Raw genomic sequence first — 23,922 nt, forward strand, 5'->3', positions numbered from 1 at the left:
AATGTTATAAAATGCCTGTGCAGATTACTTTACGTAGGCCAGAAAAGTTGCCCAGTGAGAGAGCGAATAAAAAAGAACACAAGTCAGCCATAAAGACAAGGAAAGATGAGCAGGCAGTTGCCTTCCACTTTGTGGAAATGTGCCATGGGGTACAGTAGTTAAAATATCAGCTTGTGAATAATGTACCAAAAATGTGACGTAGGGGAGACCAGACCAAAGCACTTTTCAGAAGGGAAGCTATGTGGATCAGGAGATCAGAAACTCTCACTCTCCATGGATTAAATAGGGAATATGGTTTGCAAGCTATTTTCTGGGTTTAGTTGTTTTTAACTGATTTTGTTTTTAATTGATTTTAAAATACAAAAACTTCCTCAGAAAAAAACAAAACAAGCTATTTAGATTCCATAGTGTCATCTCCCAATCCTCCCCACTCAGCCCAGCCACTGACACCTTGGCCACCAGGAGTTTTCCTGGTATCCCGGTAGGCCAGTCCGACACTGGATAGAATCAATGGACACGTTAGTGGTCTGGCAATGTCTGTGCATAAAGTGGCAGTGCCCAAATACTATATAAAGTGTGCACTATACTATGCCTGAATTTGAGTCTGTTGGTGGCTGCTGTTGATGGTTGTACCTAAACCTCACTTAAACTGAGTTGCTTTCCCTGAGCTTAAACTTTAGCTGTCAGCATGGGCTTTATAATCAATGGGCCTGGAACTTGACCTGATGATAAGATAAAATTGTGGCAAAGTGAGTGGATTATTATTGTTAATTTATATTAATAATAACAATAATTCACTCACGTTAGCACAATTTTATCTCACAATCAATGGGGCTGGAACTTGACCTGATGATAACACCCATGCTGACACCTATAATTTATAAAGAGGCAACATATTCTGCAGCACTGTACAATAAATGGATGTGTGTACTGAACAGACAGAATACATGCAGAAAAATAAAACTTATACAAGAGGTAAAGTGGGCTGTGTCAAAAAGAGCTTGCAATCTATGTACAATTTATGCAGGACACGTTCACAAGAAAAAGAGAACTGTTCTGATGTTGCTCTGCTCAGGAAAGATAAGAATCGTCACATGGACTTTCTCATGTCTTTCCAGAACAATGTCGGAACAGTTTCCTTTCTGAACATGTTCTCTATAGGGCAAATTCACTAAGATGCGAAGTTGCGCCAGGCGCAACTTCGCCTCACTTCGCCGCACTTCGCCAGGCGTAGTTTCGCCAGCACTCCGCAAATTCACTAAAATCCGAAGTTGCGCTCAGGGGTAGCGTAAGGTTGCGAAGTTGCGCTAGCGTTGATTCACTATATAAAGTGAAGTTACGCTAGCGAAGGCTAATTTGCATACGGCGCCAAATTCAAATTTCAATGGAGGAATACGTATCAGCACTACAAATGCCTAGAAAACCTTCAAATCATCAAATAAAAATTTTATTTTGCCCTACACATGTGCCCACTGTATAGGTAAGTTGCCATGAGTCAGGAAATGTAGGGGAGAAGGAGGGGAGCCCCAAAAATTTTTTCGATCTTTTTCAGCCTATCACCCATAATGTAGAAAACACGCCAGCGTTTTTTGGGACTTAGAAAAAATTTTGACTTTTTTTGAAACAATCCCTATCTACTCTATTGCGATTCGCCAGGTCTGAGGTGGCGAAGGAAGTCTAGCGTAAAAGGTAGCGTTCAGTACACTGCGCAAGTTAGTGAATTTGCGTAATTACGTCGCTAGCGAAAATTCGCCAGGCGTAAGGGTGCGAAGTAACACTAGCGAAACGACGCCAGCGTTCGTTAGTGAATTTGCGCAGTAACGAAAATGACAAACGCTAGCGAAGTAACGCTAGCGTTCGGCGCTTAGTGAATTTGCCACTATGACTGTACAGCTCAAAAATTGACCAGCAGGTGGCGCTGTTGTTTTAAAATTCATTCTATTCTCTTTGGAATGAAAAAAGAAATCATCTAAATTCCAAAAGCAAATAGAATAGCTTAACTGAGCATTTTTATATTTATTAGTTTTTAAGATTTTATATTTCCAGTCAAAAATAGAATATAATATCCACTAGTTTTATTGAGCATCACCTGCTTCCAATAACAGAACTGCCCTTAGTGTGTAAATGTATTTCCATGACATGTTGAACATTCTTCATCTTTCATTTGCAGCAATAAAAAACTGATCGCAGAGGGTCCTGTTGAATCTGTCACTGCCGCAGAAGAGGAGGCTGAAAAATGCTGAGAAAAATGTTTGGATTGACAGAGAACAGGAGACCATGGGATTATTCTTCAACTTCTCGGAAGATTACAGAACAAGAGACTATCCACAGCAGCTAGAGCCTGCCTATGACTGGAAAATGCATTATTATAAAGAAAACTGATTTACTAGAGTTTTTTTTACTGCAGTTTCAGTCTGGAAACAGTGCCCAGTAAAACTGACTATATTTCATCATGGGAAAAAGTTTAAAAGGCGTTGAGCTGATTTGGTTGATATTTTGCCATTTCCTTGTCTCCCCAGCAGAGAAGGAATGTTGTAACCAGTATCAATCTCTCTTTGCTCCATTGTATTTGTACTCATTTTACCACTGATAGGAAACAAATAAATAACCCATACACTTCGTAGCAAACATGGTGTAAAGATGTGACACAATTTACTTAAGCTGGCCATGCGCAATTCGACGTATTTGGGGATACATGTCCTGGGCAAATTTGAATCCAATTGTTCACCTGTGGGCTAACAAGTCAATCATACAGTGCGGGTTATGGAGAGCCATAGGATAATGCAGTCCTCATCTGATAGATATCTCCCCATTTTCAGTAAAATAGTCATGGGCGGATTTTCATTAAGACTTGGGGAGGCTAAGCTAATGGCATTTATATCTCCCTTACTACTGGAGCAAAGTCTGTCTCCAGTTGGTATGGGGAATACTACTAGCAGCTTATATGTCAGATGGGACTGTAATTACTGCGTCTGCATATTTAAACATCCACAACAAAGATCAACTATATTTTATTTATCTTCTACAGCTTCAATTTAAGAAGTTTAAGTCGGATAGAAATCGGATTGGCTGTAGAATGAAACTTGCACCTCCCTCCAGCCAATCCAGTTTCTGCTCCGTGTTCTGGCCCTTAAGGGCTAGTCCACACGGGGAGATAGGCACGCGTTTGCGGTCGCGGCGACAAAGCGCCGCGCCAGTCGCCGCGACCGGCGCAGGCGACAGTTTTGTATGGGCGCCTATGTAAAAACGCCTGTGCTAACCACACGAGGCGATGCGCTTTTCAACAGTCGCCTGAAAATGCCTCGCCAGGCTTTTTCAGGCGACTGTTTAAAAGCGCATCGCCTCGTGTGGTTAGCACAGGCGTTTTTACATAGGCGCCCATAAAAAACTGTCGCCTGCGCCGGTCGCGGCGACTGGCGCGGCGCTTTGTCGCCGCGACCGCAAACGCGTGCCTATCTCCCCGTGTGGAATAGCCCTAAACTGTGCAGAAAGTGCAGAAGCCACGAATGTGTAGCAGATATAAGAGGAATACATGATGTGGGGTCAGCAATGAGTGTCCAGGCATGCAGTAACTAACATTCTCCAATGGTTCTGGCCCTGTGAGTGCTATAACCTATGGCTGCCATCAGCACCCACCCCCTGCTATCTTACACAGCCTTTACACCAGCAAGTCAGTGAACATGGTTTTTATTTGTGAATGATTAGGTGGGATAGATTAGATAAATATGAAAGTGCAGAAGAAAAGAAAAGTGTTACAGAAGAAGAAGAAATTGGATCAGAGTAGGAGAAGGAATCTGAAACACAGAAAGTTCGAGCACATAAATGGGACAGTGGAGGAAAGCAGGAGAAAGACACAGAAAAAAAAAGGAAATAACAGAAAAGCAGAAAGAAAGGAGCACAAAATAGAATGTGTGTGTTCCAAATTGTTTAACATTCTGTAAATGATATGGTTGTGGGCCCCTTCCCAACAGTGCCTGTGTTGGTAGCAGATTAAACTGTGCCTAATCTGACAGCATTGTGCTTGGCACATGTACTTGGGGTATCAGTGCCCACTACTAGTCACACTATCTACTTGGGCTGCCAAAATCCACTGTCTTTCACTTTGTAACATGCTTGTGGTGCCACAATCTATTGCCCTAAGTGTATAATATACTTGGGCTACCATTACCCACTTATTATTATTTTAAATTATTACTATGTTTAATGTGATCAGGGCAGTACTCACTTACTCTATACAGAGTAATCTAACCCTGATTATCTCAAAACTAAAGTAAAAAGTAAAGTTAATTTAGTCTAATTTAGCTAGGAGTCTATACTTCAAAGTTCCATCACTTTATACTTTCACAGGATTAAAAATCAGCTTTAAGGCAATGGCACACGGGACATTTTGTTGCAGATGGTAATTCGGCGCTATGTCTGCAGACAAAATATCCTTAGTTTCCTTCCCACCAGCAGTAATGGGACTAAAGTAGCCTGAAGTATGTTTCCCACCAGCAATTAACATTACTGCCAGTGGAAAGAAAACTAGGTTTACCTGCACTGGTTTGCTATGGCCAATGAATCGTCCTGTGTACCATAGCCTGTGTGTGGCCACCTATAGCCTCCCCAAACAAAAATATCACCCTCCGCCTAAGAAAATAGTAGTCAGGCAGGTACTCCATATGGCCCAATACAGTGGCTGGTAAACTGCAAATTTGTTTTGGAGTCTGGAGGGGCAACTTCCAACAGTATCAACTATGTATAATGTGAGTCTTACAGTTTGAAGAAACAGCTTACAAATCAGTGTATTTTATTTGACAAACTTGCTTTCTATGTTGGTGAAATCATATACTGTATCATATGGGTAACATTCCCCTAACACCCAGCTTTTAAGAAAGTGTTCAGCGACTGCAATCTAACCAACCAAGATGTGATTCACAGAATGCACAGAGAATAAAGAGGGATTTCACCTATCAAACTATGTGAGCTTTTAGCATTTTTAACAGTTCTTAGTTTGGAATTAGTTTGGAATTTCAGCAGCAATCATTTACTAACCTAGAGACTGGAGGATGAATGGGAGGGACCTGAATAGAAAGATAAATGATAAAATCAATACAACTTATGCCCTTACAGAGCAATCATTTTTGGCATCTAGGATCAGCGACCCCCATTTAAAAGCTGGAAGAAAGCAGAAGAGTACGGCAAATCATTTAAAAACTGTAAAAAAAAAAAAGTTCCAGTTGAAACAAACATGATAATTTATTATATGCTAAAAGTGAAATTTATGGTGAGATTTATTTTCAAACAAACCAAGCACACATTGCAGCAGCTTCCACGCAAATATACAAATATGTGGATAAGAACGTTGCTCTACGAGGAATAAACTTTTATCTTAATGAAAACTTAGTGGAGAAGTAAACAGTATTTATAAACCATGGCGTAGCCAGAACAAACAGTACTATAGTTCATTGTCATACAGGTCATTGATATAGCAGAGAAATAGCAAATACACCATTTAAGCGTTGATTACATTTCATTTAGCGAGTACATAAATAGATATTAATGTTGACCGAGCAGTGGCAAATAACTTTATCAGGTTGCCCAAATAACACCCACAGACTGGCCTAAGGCACATTTTGTGCTTAATGACAGATACTTTCATTTATTACAATTAGAATTCTTTAGGAAATGGGTGGGAGTGCATGTCAAGAGAGAAGCAATTTCCCCAGATCTGCTGTTGAACTTGTGAATATGATAATATCTTTATATGACAACTCTTCTTCACCAAAGGAGATCACAGTGCATATTCTTAAAAATACATAGAGAAACCTTAAGCTGGCCAATCAAAGATGATGATTTGGCAGCTTATCAACCTGCCCATGAGGACCTCAGAAGGCACTGCCTGATCTATACCTGCAGGAAAATTAGCTAGATATGGATCAGGCAGGTTTGAATATCCCATTGAATGAGGACCAAATTGGCAATGATGTGGTCCTCTCTAGTAGGTCTACGTAGGTCCCCATTATGATCTTATTGTTGGCCCAGGTGCTAAACAATTGGATCATCCTGATTTGGTCTCCCATGCTGGAGTAAAGATCATCTCATGTATGCCCAACTTTACAATGTGATTATGGCAACCCCTGCTTTAAAGTCCAATCACTGGGGAGTTGTAATTTGTTAGACCACCACTGACTAATCAAAATAATCATCCACCAAGCCTGAGTTTCTTTCTCAAAAAAATATAATTATATTGTACTGTTGTGCAGAGTTCTCAGGTATTCCCTGCCCTGGCCTGGTGCATGTGCCCAGCCAAAATCAGTTGAAGGGGTGCCAGAGAGTCTGATAAGCTCTGCACAACAGTACCGAGGGCTTGTGCATTTTTAAGAAAATGATTGGCGGCCCATGGCAGAAGGTTGGCCATTAAAGACACTGGAAGGTTCCAAACAAATTGGCCTCCCCAATGTGTTTCATTGGCCTTTATTTCTTAAGCATTCTGGCTTTGTCTTCTTTTAGATGTTCCACAGATGAAGCCAAAAATTCCAGCTGCAGCCTGGCTGACGGCCACCAATACCTCTACAAGCCCAATAATGGCCAATGCCACAAACACAGTGATGTGGATGATCTTCTGCGTCTCTTCATTCAGTTCTATGGAAAGGTTCCTCTGGTGGATAATTCCTTGTGCTGCTGTCATGGCAGGATCTACTCTTGGTATGCAGGTGGTGTTCCGGAGCCAGGCAAGATCAAATTGGAGCTCTTTGAAGGAGTTAGAGCTGTAGCAGAGATAACACATTATCAAACTGTTTGGAGATAATGTTTTATATATATATCATCAAAGAGAATATTTCTTATTAGTGACGGTTTATTCCACTGTGCATACCAGTGGATTAAATCATCACTAATAAGAAATATTGGAGTATTGGAGTGCTTATCTTCTTAATCGTTATTTATCAACTTGTGGAAAAGCACCCATTTGATAAAGTCAGAGTGCGGATACACACCTGGACTTATATATATAAAATATATTTCATCTTCCCCGTCTCAACCCAGGGCAACATGGGGGAGTTAAGGTGGCCATTCATGTGCAGATCCGCTCATATGGAGAGGTCGCCAAATAAGTACATCTTGTCCTGATATGCCCACCTTGAGTGACAATATAGGGCTGATCCCTATGGCCCAACAATCAGATTAGTACACGGGGGAATGCAGACGTTTGGTGTGAGGATTGCATTAATGAACCATAGATAGGAAAGGATTTTTAAACCTGCCTGATCAACATCAGCCTAATTTTTGTCCAGTTATCGGTCGGGGAAGCCTGTCAGGGGGCCCCATACACTGGCCAGTAAGCTGTTCACTTAGGGGCAGATTTATCAAGGGTCGAAGTGAATTTGAGGGAATTTTCAAAGTTAAAAAATTCAAAATTCAGCGTGAAAAAAGGGTGATTTGTTTAGCCCATATGCATTTCACAAACAAGCCTTGTTTGTGAAATGCTTATGGGCTAAATAAATCATCCTTTTTTGACACAGCAGTTATTTTTTTGTTGTGCTTCTGGATTTTGTCTATACTGACTTTTGTCCCAGAGCAAAAAAGGGGATTTCTGATCGAGCACCCACCACCTCACAGGTTGAGCACTCCATTATTGTGCAGCTATTTTAATGCATAAACTGCTCATAAATGAATATTGCTCTGTAGCTATAAATGGCAGTAGTAAATCTAGTGCAAAGTAAAAGGACCCCTGCCCCAAAGTAACATGAGCCTGAATGTGCTTCTCTGTGGAGCAATGCTTGATCATGTTATTTATATGTGGCATTTAGTGATGAGTAAAATTTTTCAGTGAGTTTCGCCACGAAAATGCCACCCGTAATGGATGAAAACATTTGAGGCATCTCAAAAATTTGTTGTGCAATTTGTCACGCGTCAAACACATTTTTGTCACTCATAGACTTCAATGCATTTCTGCGAATTTTTGCCGTTTCGCCAATATTTAGCAAAGAGAAACAGGTCAGATTCGTCTATCAGACTGGCAATCTGTGGGTTCTGGCAAATGCCAGAGAGGCTGCCATAAGATGCCATAGAAAGTCTCTATTTAGTGGGCTGGTGGGGAGCTGATTGGGCCTCTCTGTACTTGTAATGCCAGGGCCTATTTTGACTCCCAGTCCAGACCTGGAGGCATTCTGAAAGAAAACAAAAGAGAAGGTGTCAGTGTAACGCACCTGAGGTTGGCTAGGGTGTAGTCACAACTGCTCAGCTCGTTGCTTCCCGTCTCACAAATCAGTGGTCCTTTGGCAACCGCAAAGAGGGAGATGATAGTGCAGTAGACCGCTCCAATAATACTGACAACACTCAGAAGAGCTGACGCCAGCATCTGGGAAAGATCAGATATTGTTCAATGACTTAGAAAGTACAGGCCAGGGACTTTATTCCTACTGTGTCTTCATTGTATATTCATACGTATTTACTTACTATTATTTATTATACTGTTATATTGTCCTCCCTGTCAGTACAGGTATGGGACCTGTTATCCAGAAAACTCAGGGGTTTTCCAGATAAAAGTTTTTTCTGGAATTTGGATCTCCCTACCATATCTCCTAAACAATCATTTAAACATTAAATAAACGCAATAGGCTGGTTTTGCCTCCAGTAAGGATTAATTATATCTGATTTTGGATCAAGTACAAGCTACAGTTTTATTATTACAGAGAAAAGGGAAGTCATTTTTAAAAACTGAACTTAATTAATTAAAAAAGAGACTATGGGAGATGGCCTTCCTGCAATTCAGATCTTTGTGGATAATAGGTTTCTAGATAACACATCATATACCTGTACTTTTCTATACTGTAAGATTGTACAGCGGTGCATATCTTAATACTGCTTTATAACTAGAGTTATGCATACCTGAATCCATTTACCGACTTGTGTATAAATGAAATTAAAGACAATTTTGTTTCACTGTTTTTTTTTTCATACCAAAACTTCCACTGGTGGATAAGCTTAAAATTGGTCACATTGCCTGAGCAAATCCATAAATGTCTGCTCCATATTTAATGCATCTGTCCAGCACTTACCCCTCCTCTGGAATTGCAGCTTCCCTTCTTCCTTGCAGCTAGTGTCATTGATACAGCCGGTAGGACCTGTGGGTTGCATTAGAGAAAGATGTTACTATTGCTGTTCTTCAAAAAAAACCAAACCCATTTGATTTAAGGTGGCCTTAGACGCACCGATAATCTTACGAAATGTAATTTCAATGTAATTTCATACAATATTCAGTGCGTGTATGGTGGGAGATGAGCCAACTGATATTGGCAGAAGATATTGGTTGGCTTGTTGATTGGGCTGGCCCAAAAGGCACCCGAACATCGGCCATTGTTAGTGCTGAATCGTCAGATACAGGTAGAATTTTATTGTTTCTACCTTTATATCTGACGATTCAGCTGTACACGTGTGTATTGAAACAAACAATCTTTCTTGGAAAGATCTTTTCCAAGAAAGATCATAATTTTAATGTTTATGGCCACTTTAAGGCTTTATTTCAGCTACATATGGTTTGTGCAGGTTACACCTGAATAGCACTGCAGCTATCTAGAATGTTAGATTGCCACCTATTTGGTTTTGACCTCAGAAGTGGACGCTGAAAACCACAGATGTTCATATGAAATACAGGCAGCTCCAAATGGAACAGACAACATCCCTCATAAATTATCCTATGACCTCAAAAAAGGTTGAGACAAAAAAAAAGGATACATTTCACCTTCAAAATGCTACTAATAAATACTTATTATATGAGGTTATAGGTTATCTAAATATACAATTCATCACTCGAGTCATTTTTTCAATACAATCCATCATACATAGTATATATAGATTTAAAATAAATCTATACCTAGCAGCCCAGCTAGTGTATGTAGCCTGGTGGTTCTCCCCATCAGCTGAAAATGCCGCCTTCCTCATCACAGCAGAGGCAGCAGGGCAATTGAAGCATTTGAAGATGGGAATACTCCCATCCGGGGAACCACCCTAAGGGGATGCCTTACACAGGGACTGCTAATCCCAATATGAAAAAAGCCCTTAGGTATGACAAGACCCTATATAATGTGTTTTCCCCATAAATGCCACTGTGGTGCAATCCCCAGATACATCACTTCCTCACAATACCTGACCCTTCACTACCGGCAAAGTTCCAAATCAAATACGTTGGTCAAAGGTATGATGCCCAAGGGTATAAACAGGTATCTACAGCTCAGACATGTGGCTGCTAGCCAATTCCCTGATGCTCCCAAGGTAACTCTGTCCCAACTAGAGGAACTATTAAGGACACGGGGTTGTAAACAAATGGTATCTCGCATTTACTCCATCCTCAATACGCAAAGAGGTAACCCTTTGCATAATGCTATACCAAATGGACCTCAGATATCCCACAGCTAGACTCTGATGATTGGGTCAACCTCACCCACTCATACTTACCATCTGTGATCAGTAGTAACGATATTATAATACAATATCGTACTATCTATAGAACTTATCTAACACCAACCAGACAGCACTCAATGGGCCTTAAACGAGACAGTTTTAAATGCAGGAAAAATCCAGGTACATTCCTACATATGTTCTGGACCTGCCCACTGGTCGATACATTTTGGGGGAAAGTGGTGTCCTTTGCAGTAAAAACACTAGACATGCCAAATGTGCGGTTCCCAGAAGCACCGGCATACTCTCCTGAGACTCCTTTACTACTATGCTAGGAAAACAATCATCCTAGCCTGGAAACTTTCTACCCCACCCAGCACCGGATTCGCTGGACTGGCGCCCCTAGGCCGTGCGCGAGCTCCGGAGCACTGGGGAGCACAGGCTCCCCACAGAGCGGCTGGGCGGCATGCCGCCCCCAAAAATGTGCCGCCCTAGTCCCGGGCCTATGTGGCCTTGCCACAAATCCGGGCCTGACCCCACCCACCCTAAAGTGCTTGAAAACTTTAATAAATCAAGCACTCCCCTTTTACAAGCTAACATATATTAACAAAGGCTGCCCGGATAAATTTGAGAAAATCTGGAGTTGATACCATTGATACAAATACACCTCAAGATACTTATTAGTAACTTTAAATACATATGTACCCCCCCCCACCCCTGTTTGTATTTAAATAAAAAAAATTTTTGAACGGGTTGTTCACCTTTAAGTAAATTTTTAGTATATTATAGAATGCCTGATTGTAAGCATTTTTTCAACTGGTCTCCGTTGTTTTATTTTTTAAAGTTTTTAAATTACTTGCCATCTTCTTCTGACTCTTTCCAGCTGACCCCATCAAAAACAAATGCTCTGTAAGGCTACACCACTTTTTGTTATTGCTTCTTTTTATTACTCATCTTTCTATTCACTCTCTATATCATGCTAAGGAGCAGATTTTTCAAGGGTCGAATTTCGAAGTATAAAAAGCTTCGTAATTCGACCATCGAATTGGAAGACTTCGAATATAGAAGTCGAAGTTTTTTTACATCGAATTTGGCCATTTGCGGTTGAAGTAAAATGATTTCATCCAACGATCGAACGATTTTTCTTCGAAAAATTTAGAAAAATGCTCTAGAAGGTCCCTATAGGCTAACATAGCACTTTGGCAGGTTTAATTTGGCAAAGTAGTGAAATTGAAAAATTTTAAAGAGACAGTACTTAGATTATCGAATGGTCGAATAGTCTAAGTATTTTTACTTTGAATCAAATTCGAAGTCGTAGTAGCCTATTCGACGGTCGAAGTATCCAAAAAATTACCCTCGAATTCACTTCGACCCTTGATAAATCTGCCCCTAAAAGTTAAATTAAATATGAACAACCCCTTTAAGAAAGCAAAAGACCTGATTTCAAAGGGAAAAGTTTTTTTTAAAATAAACCACACACTACGCTACAGTCTATGGGTGCTCTTTTGAGGGTAGTATAGTTATAGTCCTTTTGGGTATATCACAGGTGATTCCAAATGGAACATATTAGACTTTCATACAGTAACACCTTTTGGGCTAAATTAAGGTATAGAATTAAGATTATATTGAGATAAATAGATGTATATGGTTAATAAAGGTTGTGGGTTGGGTTGTGTCCATCGGAATACTTTAGCCAGTCTGAACGAAGCAGCTGGGATATAAGGAAGTAAGGCTAGATGAATGGTTTTTAAGTGTTTTTATTGTGTGTGAAAGCCCAGTGGAGTGGATGAAACACATAGCAATATTATATATTTAATCATACAGCCATTACAAGGTAAATGCTAGTTGAATCCTCTTTATAGACCCCCTTTTCATGACAGAGCAGAGAAGCACCAGACTTGGCAACAGGAAATACATTTCTTTTTAGAAATGAACACATATCACAAACATTTTTTAACATTCTTAATACAGATTTTTGTGTAGAGTTTTATAAATCTACTTAGTATTGCTTTAACCTTACCCAGTTGGGTTAGGATTGGTTGCTATTGGTTGCTAGCACTATATTATTCCTTGAATAATGAAAAAAAAACAAAAATATAATACCTTGGCATCAGTATTTAAAGTAAATCATACATCTGAGAGACTAACTATATGAAATTTCATACCTCGATTGATAAATGTAATTAATTGGCAGTACAACAGATCCCATACCTGTAATAAGAGTGCAAGAAATAGGGGTTCTGGGCCTTTCTATATGAAATAGATTAGGGTTTGCCACATCTAAATGACTTCTGGACGCACAAGTCGTGATTGTTCTTTCCACCTTTTCTCAGGAGCAGCCATATTAACAAATGTAGGGTGATACTAGCTTTTTCTTTCTCTCTTTTTTTTCTTTCGTATCTATTTTACATTATTTCACATGTTTTCTGAAATTGTTATAACATAATTAGACCCCCATTAACTCCAGTAATCTCTGTGATCCTCATGGAATACTTATCTAAACCAAAACACAAGGAGAGACCATCTACTCAGGAACTTTATCAGCTTAGATCCCACCTAATTTAGATGTTGAAACAGATAGGAGGGGTCAAATGACCATGAACACAACCTTACCACCTTCACCATGAAGCAGCACGATCACTACTACAAATGAGACCCCACTGAGCCCTATTCAGATGTAAAACTGCAGGGGATGTATAATTCACCTTTGCCTTAGCCCCTCTTTCAGCCTATTCTTCATTAGGTTAGTCTTATAGAATGAGAGACCAACTATTAAACTGGCCATAGACGCAAAGATCTCATTGTACGAATCGAGGATTCATACGATCTTCGTAACGTGTCCCGACATTTTTCGTCCAGTGGAGATCGTCTTTTGGTCGATCAGACAGGTTAGGAAATTTCTGTTGGCTGGCAATAATATCTCTGCGTGTATTGCCGATCGTACGATTTTCAGTGGGAGACTGTCACTAGCTTTGTCTATCGTACGATTGCTGTCAGGGGCAGAACATCGGCTGATCTGTTCTTTAACTACTTTATTTGGTCAGAATGGTAAGACTTTGATCTGAATGGTTAGTGGCAGGTCGGGAGATGGGAAAGTACGATTGTACGTTGATTCGTACGATTGGATCCTTGCGCCTGTGGCCAGCTCTAAGATATCATGATGACATCCAAACTCAAAATGATATAGAATCTCACAAATGCCATCTTATCTTTTAGTGCCTACATCTTTGTTCAATTATCTAACATTTTTCTACTTTTTTTTGGATGATGGGGGTGCAAGCTAATCCAGGTTACTCTTATTTATGTACATGGTGTCAAACAGAAAAGAAAGTCTGCTTACCAGCAATCCTCCTCCAACCAAACCGGGCAGCCACCATTCATAGCATGAGATAGGGCTAACAAAGAGTCTTCCATCTTCCACATAATCAGCAATCAGTGGGGTCAAGTTAAATGCAATAGCCAATAAAGATAAGATCAGAAGGAAGAATCCATTACAGGATGACCAGGCTTCAGTGCAAGTCATCTTGGAGAATCCCACAAATCCAGTATCTGGTAAAGACTGACTGGTATCAGTAATTGTTTTGCTTTCTTGTATGTTGTCAAAGTTAAAATTTAGCAGAAAGGGAAAATAAATTTGCATCAATTGGATGTCAGCAGGTCCAGAGTTCATTCCCAGCAGGAAACTATGTAATACAGAAGTGATACTAATTTGGTTAAATGTCATGTTTACACTTTTATCCCCTGCATTAATAAAATCTTGTGACGTAAAAGATGGGAACCAGACTTACAAATTGGCCAACCTTCACGGAAGTCCCACAATTAGCAACCTCATTGTAAGAGACATACCTGGTGGTCTAGTGGGGGGACGGCAGGAACGCCTGCCGCCCCCTCGGCGGGGACGCCCGCCATGTCGTGCGGGTTCGGTTAGGCCGCAGGCGCCGGATCGCGTGGGCGCACGTTAGGCCGCAGGCTCCGAATCTCTAGGGCGCACGCGGCGCGCCTCTGTGATATTTAAAGGCACAGGTGCGCTGATGTGTGACGTCAGCGCGCAAAGGCACGAAATTCAAATAGTATAAAAGGCCCATTCAGACTGCTGACTGATGCCCGTGATAGAACTTGTTTCTTGTGGTTCCTGAGCCGTCTGCGTTTGATCTGTTCTGAATCTAGTCTGTTTGATTACCCGTGTTTGACCCAGCCTGTTCCTGACTATTCTGCATTCTGTATCCTGACCCTCGCCTGCCTACGACAACTCTTCCTGCTTAACCCCTTGATTGACAACCCGGTTTGACCCTTGCCTGCCTGACGATTCTTGATATCTGCCTGCCTCGACCCAGCCTGTCTGACGATTCTCTTGCCTGCTCCATTTGTACCGTGACCTTCACCCCAAAAGACTCTGCTAACAGCTGTGCCCCTCGCCAGACAGAACATCTCGCCTTGCACCCCTCGTTAAGTCCAGGTGGCACCCAAGTAAGCTGAGGGCTCCTCCTGAAGCCCAACGGTGGTCACACTACTGGTGAAGCCGAGCCGAGACCAGGGTGCTTGGCATTTGTTCTGGTATCGGGTGCCGGCCGTGACACTCATAGTTAGTTGTTAAATACTAAATAAGTGTATTGGGGAAATTATTAATCTTTACACGTACATTAGAGGTCATTGTAGGCAGTTAGTGGGGGATCTTTTTTTCCCATGGAACATATCAAAGAACAAGAGGTCACCCCTTGGGGATTGGGGACTTGGGGAACTGAACTTTCATTTAAAACAGTGAAGGTGCTTCTTCATTGTGAGGGAGGTGAGGTTGTGGCTATGGTCATTTGAAACCCCACTGTCTGTTTCAACATCTATACCAGGGTTCCCCAACAGTTAACATTTAAATGTAAAAAACGTTGCAGAGCAACATTATCATGCCAAAATTGGTCACAGTGGTGCAAATTATGGGATGTGATTGGCAATTGGTAGACCCTACGTGGACTGGCAGCCTATAGGAGAATCTGTTTGGCAATACATCTGGTTTTTATGCACCAAAACTTGCCGCAAAGTCAGGAATTAAAAAATAAGCACCTGCTTTGAGGCCACTGGGAGCAACATCCATGGGGTTGGTGAGAAACATGTTGCTCAGGAGCCACTGGTTGGGAATCACTGATCTATACTGTCTGTTTGGCACTAATTTCAAGGTGACATTATGACTGTACCAGACATGCTGAAAGTATAAGTCCACATATCCCATGTGGTCACACATAGTTATAAGCAAAATTGTCCCCCTGGTTTCATCATGAAGACTCCAATATATAGTGCACTGAAAAAGAAGCACGAAAAAGTCACACTGAGCAAAAACCACCATTGAATTTAATGCATTTTGCCATTTCGCTACTTTTTGGAAGAAAAGAGACAGCTTCATTCAACAACTGATTGGGCCAGATTGTAGGAAATTCTATGATTTGGCCAAGTTTCACAATGAGCAGTGTCAGCCAGTGGCCCCTACATATGCTATTAAACACCGGCAGCTCAGGTTCCAATGGAATTGCAAGTTTCACAAGAGGCCCATACAGGTACACCGTTATTAGCATTTAATAAGGACATTTTACTGTTTAGCCAGTAGATGACACAAAACTTTCTCTACCATGAACAAGGATGACAAGTCCCCCATACACAATATGCCAGCTGGGTAACATTATTACAATTTTATTGTATTTATCACACATTTTCATGAACTGTAGTTGATCTAGTGAGCAATGACTCATAGAAACATAGCAACCTGTACTTTAAAGCAAGAGAAATTTGTACAGGAAAACAATTCTTAGGAATCAGAGAAAACTATTAACTGAACAGAAGAGGAAGTTGGCGACTGTAATGGTAGAATTGTTGATCAGGAAGGATTAGACCTTGACCTTTAATACTGTACATGGCTCCTAAAGAGAGGTTGTAAAGTGCTGTGATCCTCATGGGGAAAAGCTATATACTGTATATATACATCAGAAATGTTTATAAAATGCCATAAAATAATATGTGAGCTGTAATAACATATGTTGCTGTAAGTCATTGAAACTATAAAATGCAAATGATTTCTCTGCCTGTACAAAGGCAATAAAAATAAGAGCATTACTATCCCTGCCATGGAAAATAGGAATTGTGAACAAAAGGAAATAAAGAATACAACTCTATGGAATGTGCAAGTTAAAGAATACATTTCATGGAACTCAAGTAAAATAATACCATTTAGTGCACTTACATGCCACCCCCTGCCTGCCTCTCACATATACAGTAAGACCAAACAAAGGCAGAGCTTTTACAATAGGTTGTACACAGGTGCTTGCACTCTGCATCTATGGGCAGAGGTGCTGCTGGCGGGACAGTGTGCAAACTGTGACAAACATGGTGGCTTTCCCCCTCTTGTTTTTTTATTTGTACCTGCCCTGCCATCAGTAAATGACCACTTTGAGCTCAAACCTCATGTCATGAAGAAATAATTAACATAAATAAATAATGAGCAGCCTTTCAGAGATACAGTATATGTTGGGCAAATCATTAGAATTTTTGCAGACAACAACCACAACAGCGACTCAGAATATCCACTAAGCTGTATGGATGCTTAAAAAATGTATTTCACAAGTGATTTTTTCCTCGGGCAGGCAGGTTCGGATTGGGTGCGGGTCAAAATAACTCAACCCGTACATCATGAGTCAGATAACCTTTTTGTTTTTGTGTTTTAGGTGCAGAGCTACGTTTGAACTGCTGCCTTCCTGGCCCAGTGGTTAAAGAGACAGGAATCAAGAGGTCTTGGCTTCAAATAGAAGGACAGAAGGCAGTTCAGGTGTGCAGCAGATTCTCTCAGGAGATATGAGGATGTCTAAAGGTGGCCATAGACGCAAAGATCCTATCGTACGAATCGAGGATTCATACGATTTTTGGACCGTGTGTGGAGAGTCCCGACATTTTTCGTCCGGCGGAGATCGGTCATTTGGTCGATCGGACAGGTTTGATTTTGTCCCGACCGATCCCGCTGAAACCTATTGCACTCTCGTCGTAATCTGATCATAGGGCCGAACGTTCAGATTACCCCCGATATAGCCATGCCTGTTAGTGGCATATCGGGGAAAGATCAGCTTGTTTGGCGATGTCGCCAAAAGAGCGTATCTTTTCGTCTATGGCCACCTTAAGTCTTTAGCCAGTATTGGTTGGCTCATATTTCGTCATTAGAGATGTCGCGAACTGTTCGCCGGCGAACTTGTTCGCGCGAACATCGGGTGTTCGCGCTCGCCGGAAGTTCGCGAACGTCGCGCGACGTTCGCCATTTTGGGTTCGCCATTGTTGGCGCTTTTTTTTGCCCTCTCACCCCAGACCAGCAGGTACATGGCAGCCAATCAGGAAGCTCTCCCCTGGACCACTCCCCTTCCCTATAAAAACCGAAGCCCTGCAGCGTTTTTTCACTCTGCCTGTGTGTGCTGAAGAGATAGTGTAGGGAGAGAGCTGCTGCCTGTTAGTGATTTCAGGGACAGTTGAAAGTTTGCTGGCTAGTAATCGTTTTGATACTGCTCTGTTATTGGAGGGACAGAAGTCTGCAGGGGTTTGAGGGACATTTAAGCTTAGGTAGCTTTGCTGGCTAGTAATCTACCTTCTACTGCAGTGCTCTGTATGTAGCTGCAGTGGGCAGCTGTCCTGCTTCTGATCTCATCTGCTGACTGCTGCAATAACAGTAGTCCTTGTAAGGACTGCTTTTATTTATTTTTTTGTTGTTTTACTACTACTACTACTACTACTACTATAAGAGCCCAGTGCTATTAGTCTAGCAGTGTTGGGGAGTGGGACTGGTGTGCTAATCTGCTGCTCCTAGTAGTTCAGCAGCACCAACTTTAATTTTTTTTTTTTAATATTCATTTTTTTTTATTTTACTTTTTTTTATTTTACTACCGCTGTAGTAGTGTATAAGTTGACCTTTAGGCATTATTTGCCCTGTAGGCATTATTTGCACACTGTTTTCTTCAACCCGCCATCGAGCTGTGTGACCTTGTTCACATTCTGTCTAAATATCCATAATATTACCGTCTCCAGAAAAAACACCGGAGTCACTTTTTTCAAGCAGCCATAATATATTTTACGTAATCCGTATCCACCGCTGTAGTAGTGTATACGTTGGCCTTGTAGGCATTGTTTGCCCAGTTTTTTTGGCCGCAGCCACTGAAGCACAGAGGCCAGAAAAAATATGCCATATAAATGCTGAAAATAGTAATTTTTTGCCATACGTTGACTCAACGTATATGGCAAAAAATGACTATTTTCAGCATTTATATGGCATATTTTTTCTGGCAACTGTGCTTCAGTGGCTGCGACCAAAAAAATGCATATTTTCTGCATTTATATGGCATAATTTTTCTGGCCTCTGTGCTTCAGTGGCTGCAACCAAAAAAATTTATATTTTCAGCATTTATATGGCATAATTTTTCTGGCAACTGTGCTTCAGTGGCTGCGACCAAAAAAATGCATATTTTCTGCATTTATATGGCATAATTTTTCTGGCCTCTGTGCTTCAGTGGCTGCAACCAAAAAAATTTATATTTTCAGCATTTATATGGCATAATTTTTCTGGCAACTGTGCTTCAGTGGCTGCGTCCAAAAAAACTGGGCAAACAATGTCTACAAGGTCAACGTATGGCGAAAAATTACTATTTTCAGCATTTATATGGCATATTTTTTCTGGCAACTGTGCTTCAGTGGCTGCGTCCAAAAAAACTGGGCAAACAATGCCTACAAGGTCAACGTATGGCAGTTGTTTAAAGAGAACAGTAGATTACTAGCCAGCAAAGCTACCTAAGCTAAAATGTCCCTCAAATCCCTGCAGACTTCTGTCCCTCCAATACAGAGCAGTATCAAGCAGATTACTAGCCAGCAAGCTTACTATCATCTGTCCCTGAAATCACTAACAGCTCTCCCCCTACACTATCTCTTCCAAGCACACACAGGCAGATTTTTCAGATACATTTTTGCCCTTGATCCCCCTCTGGCATGCCACTGTCCAGGTCGTTGCACCCTTTAAACAACTTTAAAATCATTTTTCTGGCCAGAAATGTCTTTTCTAGATGTTAAAGTTCGCCTTCCCATTGAAGTCTATGGGGTTCGCGAACCGTTCGCGAACCGCTCGCATTTTTGCGCAAGTTCGCGAATATGTTCGCGAACTTTTTTTCCGACGTTCGCTACATCCCTATTCGTCATACGTTCACCAAATATCATAAAATAATATCTGTGCGTCTATGGCCACCTTAATCACAATCTAATCCTGCAGATTTCCAGTTTACCCACTCAGATACCTCATACAACTCAAGACAAGCAGGTGGCACAGAATTTATATAGATAGATGCCCATCCATCACCCAGTCCTCTCATAGTGGGTGCAGCAAGCCCATAATACACATGGGGCAAGGTCTCTCTCTCACAAACCCCAAAGGCACTCAGGGGATAGCAGGGATCATAAACATAATTATAATAAAACACACAATATGCATAGACATTCATGAACTGTACAGGGATCCACTGCAGCCTGTATCCACTGGCGCTCACTAATTTGCACATCTGTATGCCAGAATTGTGCAGCATTCCATGTTTATACGGCACATTGTCCACGTCTGAGTGTTTCATTACTTCCATGATTTTGTCAGGGCCAATGAATAGACCACCCTCTTCTCAGCCAAATAAGTAACCACTTCTTCATTGCATCTCAAAAGCAGCCTTTTTGTAACCCTGTAATGACATATTTGTATCAGCAATATAAAACGTATCTCTTATGTGTAAAGGAATCGGTAGCTCTCATATCAGTCCATAAACCTTCTTATCAGTCTCCATTTATTTGTCTATTATTATTCAAATATGATTAGCATAGCAATAGTGAAATACTTCTGACGGTAGCATTGTTTTAACCATTCATTAACTTTCCAAAATGGATCACTTTATTATACAGGTATGGGACCTCATATCCAGAATGCTCGGGATTTTCCAGATAATGGATCTTTCTGTAATTTGGATCTCCATACATTAAGCCCCACTAAAAATCATGTAAACATTAAATAAACCCAATAGGCTGGTTTTGCTTCCAATAAGATTAATTATATCTTAGTTTGGATCAAGTACAAGGTACTGTTATTTCAGAGAAAAGGGAAATCGTTTATAAAATTTGAATTATTTGTTTAGAATGAAGTCTACTGGCCTTTCCTGTAATTATGAGCTTTATGGATTAGGGTTTCTGGATAAAGGATCTCATACCTGTACTGATTACTCAGTTCATTATATCCATCCTTGTAGGATCTAACAGTAAATTGTCACTGGTGATTTGAGTTATGGAAAATACATTTTATCCATGCCTGACCTTTATTCCACATATCTCTGGATAAAGCACAATATCATAAATCATTCATTCAGGCCAAAAGGAGATTTACATTTAAATTTGTACATTACATTTTTAGGATAAAATAATTACTATCCAAGTTACCTTTCTTCCACACCAAAGTGCCTTTTCACTCCCCATAAACTTCAGTTTAGATGGAGCTGACTGGTGAAATTGTTTCATATGTGTTCAACAACTCTTTTTCTTAGTCCCCTAAATGGCTTCTCTACATACCTTTCAGGACAATCAGACCCAACTGAGAGCAATACTTTATACCAAGCCTAGATCTTCTTGCCATCATTGAGCGTTGAAATGATATCTGCACCCAATTTTATAGGCACAGTTAGCTGCGGCATTTGAGAGCCTAAGAGGGTGGTGGTAGCTCCAGGGTTCCCTTCTACAATATTGTGCAATGAGTGGCTTTACACACAAGTAGCTTTAAAGAGGTGGTTCACTTTAACTTAACTTTTAGTATTTTAAAAAAATGACCACATTTTCAATTGGTCTTCATTACTTATATTTTATAGTTTTTTATATAACTTTTTCTTCTGACTCTTTCCAGCTTTCAAATGGGGGTCACAGACCCCGTCAAAAAACCAAATGCTCTGTAAGGCTACAAAATGCACTTGCAGGTTATAAATGACCTCTTTACACTCTTCATTTGGACAGTGAACTGCCAGTAATAGTTCAGCAGGCTTTGCACAATTACCCAAATGTGCAGTAAAATAGTACAAAAAAGGAGTAATGCTGTTAAGCAGAGAGGTATATGACCTTTTATATTTTGATCACAGGTAAACAAGTTAGGGACCGCCGTATGGGGTTTACCTTGACGTGGTATGGTGGCTTATACATTTTATGATCATAACTTTGTAACAAAAAACTCTGTTTTTCTTTTTTTAGACAGGGGATTATTGTATTTAATATGTTTTTATATCGCCTTAGGAGTGCACCCACAACCCTCCTTTTTTGTGCAGTAAAATAGTGCAATTAATAAGGTAAGGGTCGTCTATATCATCCATTGTTTCCTTCTTTCCTCACCCTCATGTGAAATTTTTTTCTCGTTTACTTTTTCCCTTTTTGCCATTCACTCTCAATTTACCCAACTCTCATTTTCTTCTCCTTTTTCCTGCCATTATTCCCCCGTCTCCCTATGATCCAAGATCTCCCCAGTTTGTTCCCCTGTCTATATAAAATTCTCTTCTCGTTTCCCAATGTGCCTTTTTTCTTTCTTCTCTGTATAGGATTGTAACCGTTTATGTGCCTTTTTCTTCTCCTGCCCTTGAGCCGGCTAAGTCTCAGTCTAGAAATATAAAATCACAGTAAGGGGCAGATGTATGAAGGGTCGAATATCGAGGGTTAATTAACCCTCGATATTCGACTAGGATTTAGCGCAAATCCTGCGATCGAACGATCGAAGGATTATTCCTTCGATCGAACGATTAAATCCTTCGAATCGAACAATTCGAAGGATTTTAATCCAACGATCGAAGGAATATCCTTCGATCAAAAAATCTCAGGCAAGCCTATGGGGACCTTCCCCATAGGCTAACATTGACTTCGGTAGCTTTTAGCTGCCGAAGTAAGGGGTCGAAGTTTTTCTTAAAGAGACAGTACTTCGACTATCGAATGGTCGAATAGTCGAACGATTTTTAGTTTGAATCGTTCGATTCGAAGTCGAAGTAGTAGTCGAAGGTCGAAGTAGCCCATTCGATGGTCGAAGTAGCCCAAAAAACACTTCGAAATTCGAAGTTTTTTTAATTCGAATCCTTTACTCGAGCTTCATGAATCGGCCCCCAAGTGTAATAGGATTGTTTTCTTTTCTTGTTCCTTCCACATGGCAGTGAGCACCTAATGTGAGACATAGAAGCAGTATCGCTGAAGTAAGGAAATTAATAAGAAATATAATGGACAGGTCAACTTCAGTAAAACTGAAACACCATCATTTGCTTGATAAGAAGTGAATGCATCAACGCAGGCTGCTACTCGACATAGTTCTTCAAAGAAGCCTGGGCTTAGAATAGAACGCACCAGTTGTTTCACATGCAGCCTAATCTTTCAGTTGGACTGTTTTACACTAGCAGAATAGTTCACACAGTCTCAATTAATAATAACACAATGTTACACTGCCGAAAGCAAGAAGAAGGTACAACAATGATCCAAAATACATTCTATGTGACTCACGTAAAGGGACCTTTGCTCTGGCCCATACACGTAGGTCTATTTTCCTTATCCTTTAACTCATCCTCTTAATTTAACTTAGGCATAGTTTGCCCCTTAAAGTTTGTTTTTTCTGATGAAAATTTGTAACCCCCGGCAATATGAGCCATATTCTCTCAATGAACAACTTACTAACGAAAGGGATCATGGAATTCATCTTCTGCTCTAGTGAACTGATGAACGAATCTGTCCTGTTCCACTTCAACAAACAATTTGTGAAACTGGGAAAATTCATAAAACACATTGAAATGAATGTGCTGACTTTTTCCAAACCATGCAAATTTTTGGTGGCGACTTTTTCAGCACAATACATTGAAGCCTATGGCCATTTTTTGCTGCAAAACTTTGCAAAAAAATTCAGCCTTCACTATTAGTGAGCAGGAACAACATGTTATTACCAATGTATAGCATAAGGCTGGAAATAATGACCTAAAATGTAGCCAGTGGCTTCAATACTGGACCTGTGGAAGTTCAATTGTTGCACCTTGGGTAGGAGATATGTAACGGGGAATGTGAGAATAGGCCACAGTCAGAGACGTCTTAATCCCTTTTATTATAACATATACGTCCATTACCCTGCCCTCTACTTCCCCTCTCCATATCATATACAGGATCAGTTTTAGCGTATAGCACCTGGGACGTTAGGGCTTCTTTTGCAATGTACATTCATTATTTATTTATTTTAATGTCAATTTTAAGCATGTTCTGTTAATATGAATGAATTTTGTTAAAACAATGCCACTTGCTGGTAATTTTCAAGGAATTTTTCAGGAGAAAGAAAGAGGGCTGCTCTGAGGTTCTTCTGGTTAGGAAAGAAATGTTAGAAGGTTAGAAATGTTTCTAACCAGAAGAGCACCAGAGCAGTTCTCCTGACAACTTCCTTGACTACGTGGGGGTCAGACGGGTCAGAAAAGGACCAGCAGATGGGGCTATTGTAACAAAATCCATTCAAGTTAACAG

The 23,922-nt window shown here is 40.6% G+C and overlaps 1 protein-coding gene across 1 annotated transcript; it reads right to left on the reverse strand.

Annotated features, from left to right (window-relative positions):
* Positions 1–5,219: 5,219 nt before the first annotated feature.
* tm4sf20.L (transmembrane 4 L six family member 20 L homeolog) lies at positions 5,220–13,958 on the reverse strand. The gene is made up of 4 exons (XM_018262466.2): positions 13,721–13,958; positions 9,042–9,107; positions 8,190–8,341; positions 5,220–6,749 (listed from the first exon to the last, which is right to left on the reverse strand). Exons 1-4 carry the CDS (start codon positions 13,901–13,903, stop codon positions 6,464–6,466), a joined length of 687 nt encoding a protein of 228 aa, XP_018117955.1. The 5' UTR covers positions 13,904–13,958; the 3' UTR covers positions 5,220–6,463.
* Between the last annotated feature and the right edge of the window lie 9,964 nt (positions 13,959–23,922).

The sequence above is a fragment of the Xenopus laevis genome, chromosome 5L (assembly GCF_017654675.1).
Source record: "Xenopus laevis strain J_2021 chromosome 5L, Xenopus_laevis_v10.1, whole genome shotgun sequence".
Classification (NCBI taxonomy): Eukaryota; Metazoa; Chordata; class Amphibia; order Anura; family Pipidae; genus Xenopus; species Xenopus laevis.

Coding starts and splice junctions, on each gene's coding strand:
- tm4sf20.L (XM_018262466.2), bottom strand. CDS start 13,903: ATGACTTGCACTGAAGCCTGGTCATCCTGTAATGGATTCTTCCTTCTG. Junction 9,108..13,720: donor TGGTTGGAGGAGGATTGCTG/GTAAGCAGACTT, acceptor TGCAACCCACAG/GTCCTACCGGCTGTATCAAT. Junction 8,342..9,041: donor GCTGCAATTCCAGAGGAGGG/GTAAGTGCTGGA, acceptor GATCTTTCCCAG/ATGCTGGCGTCAGCTCTTCT.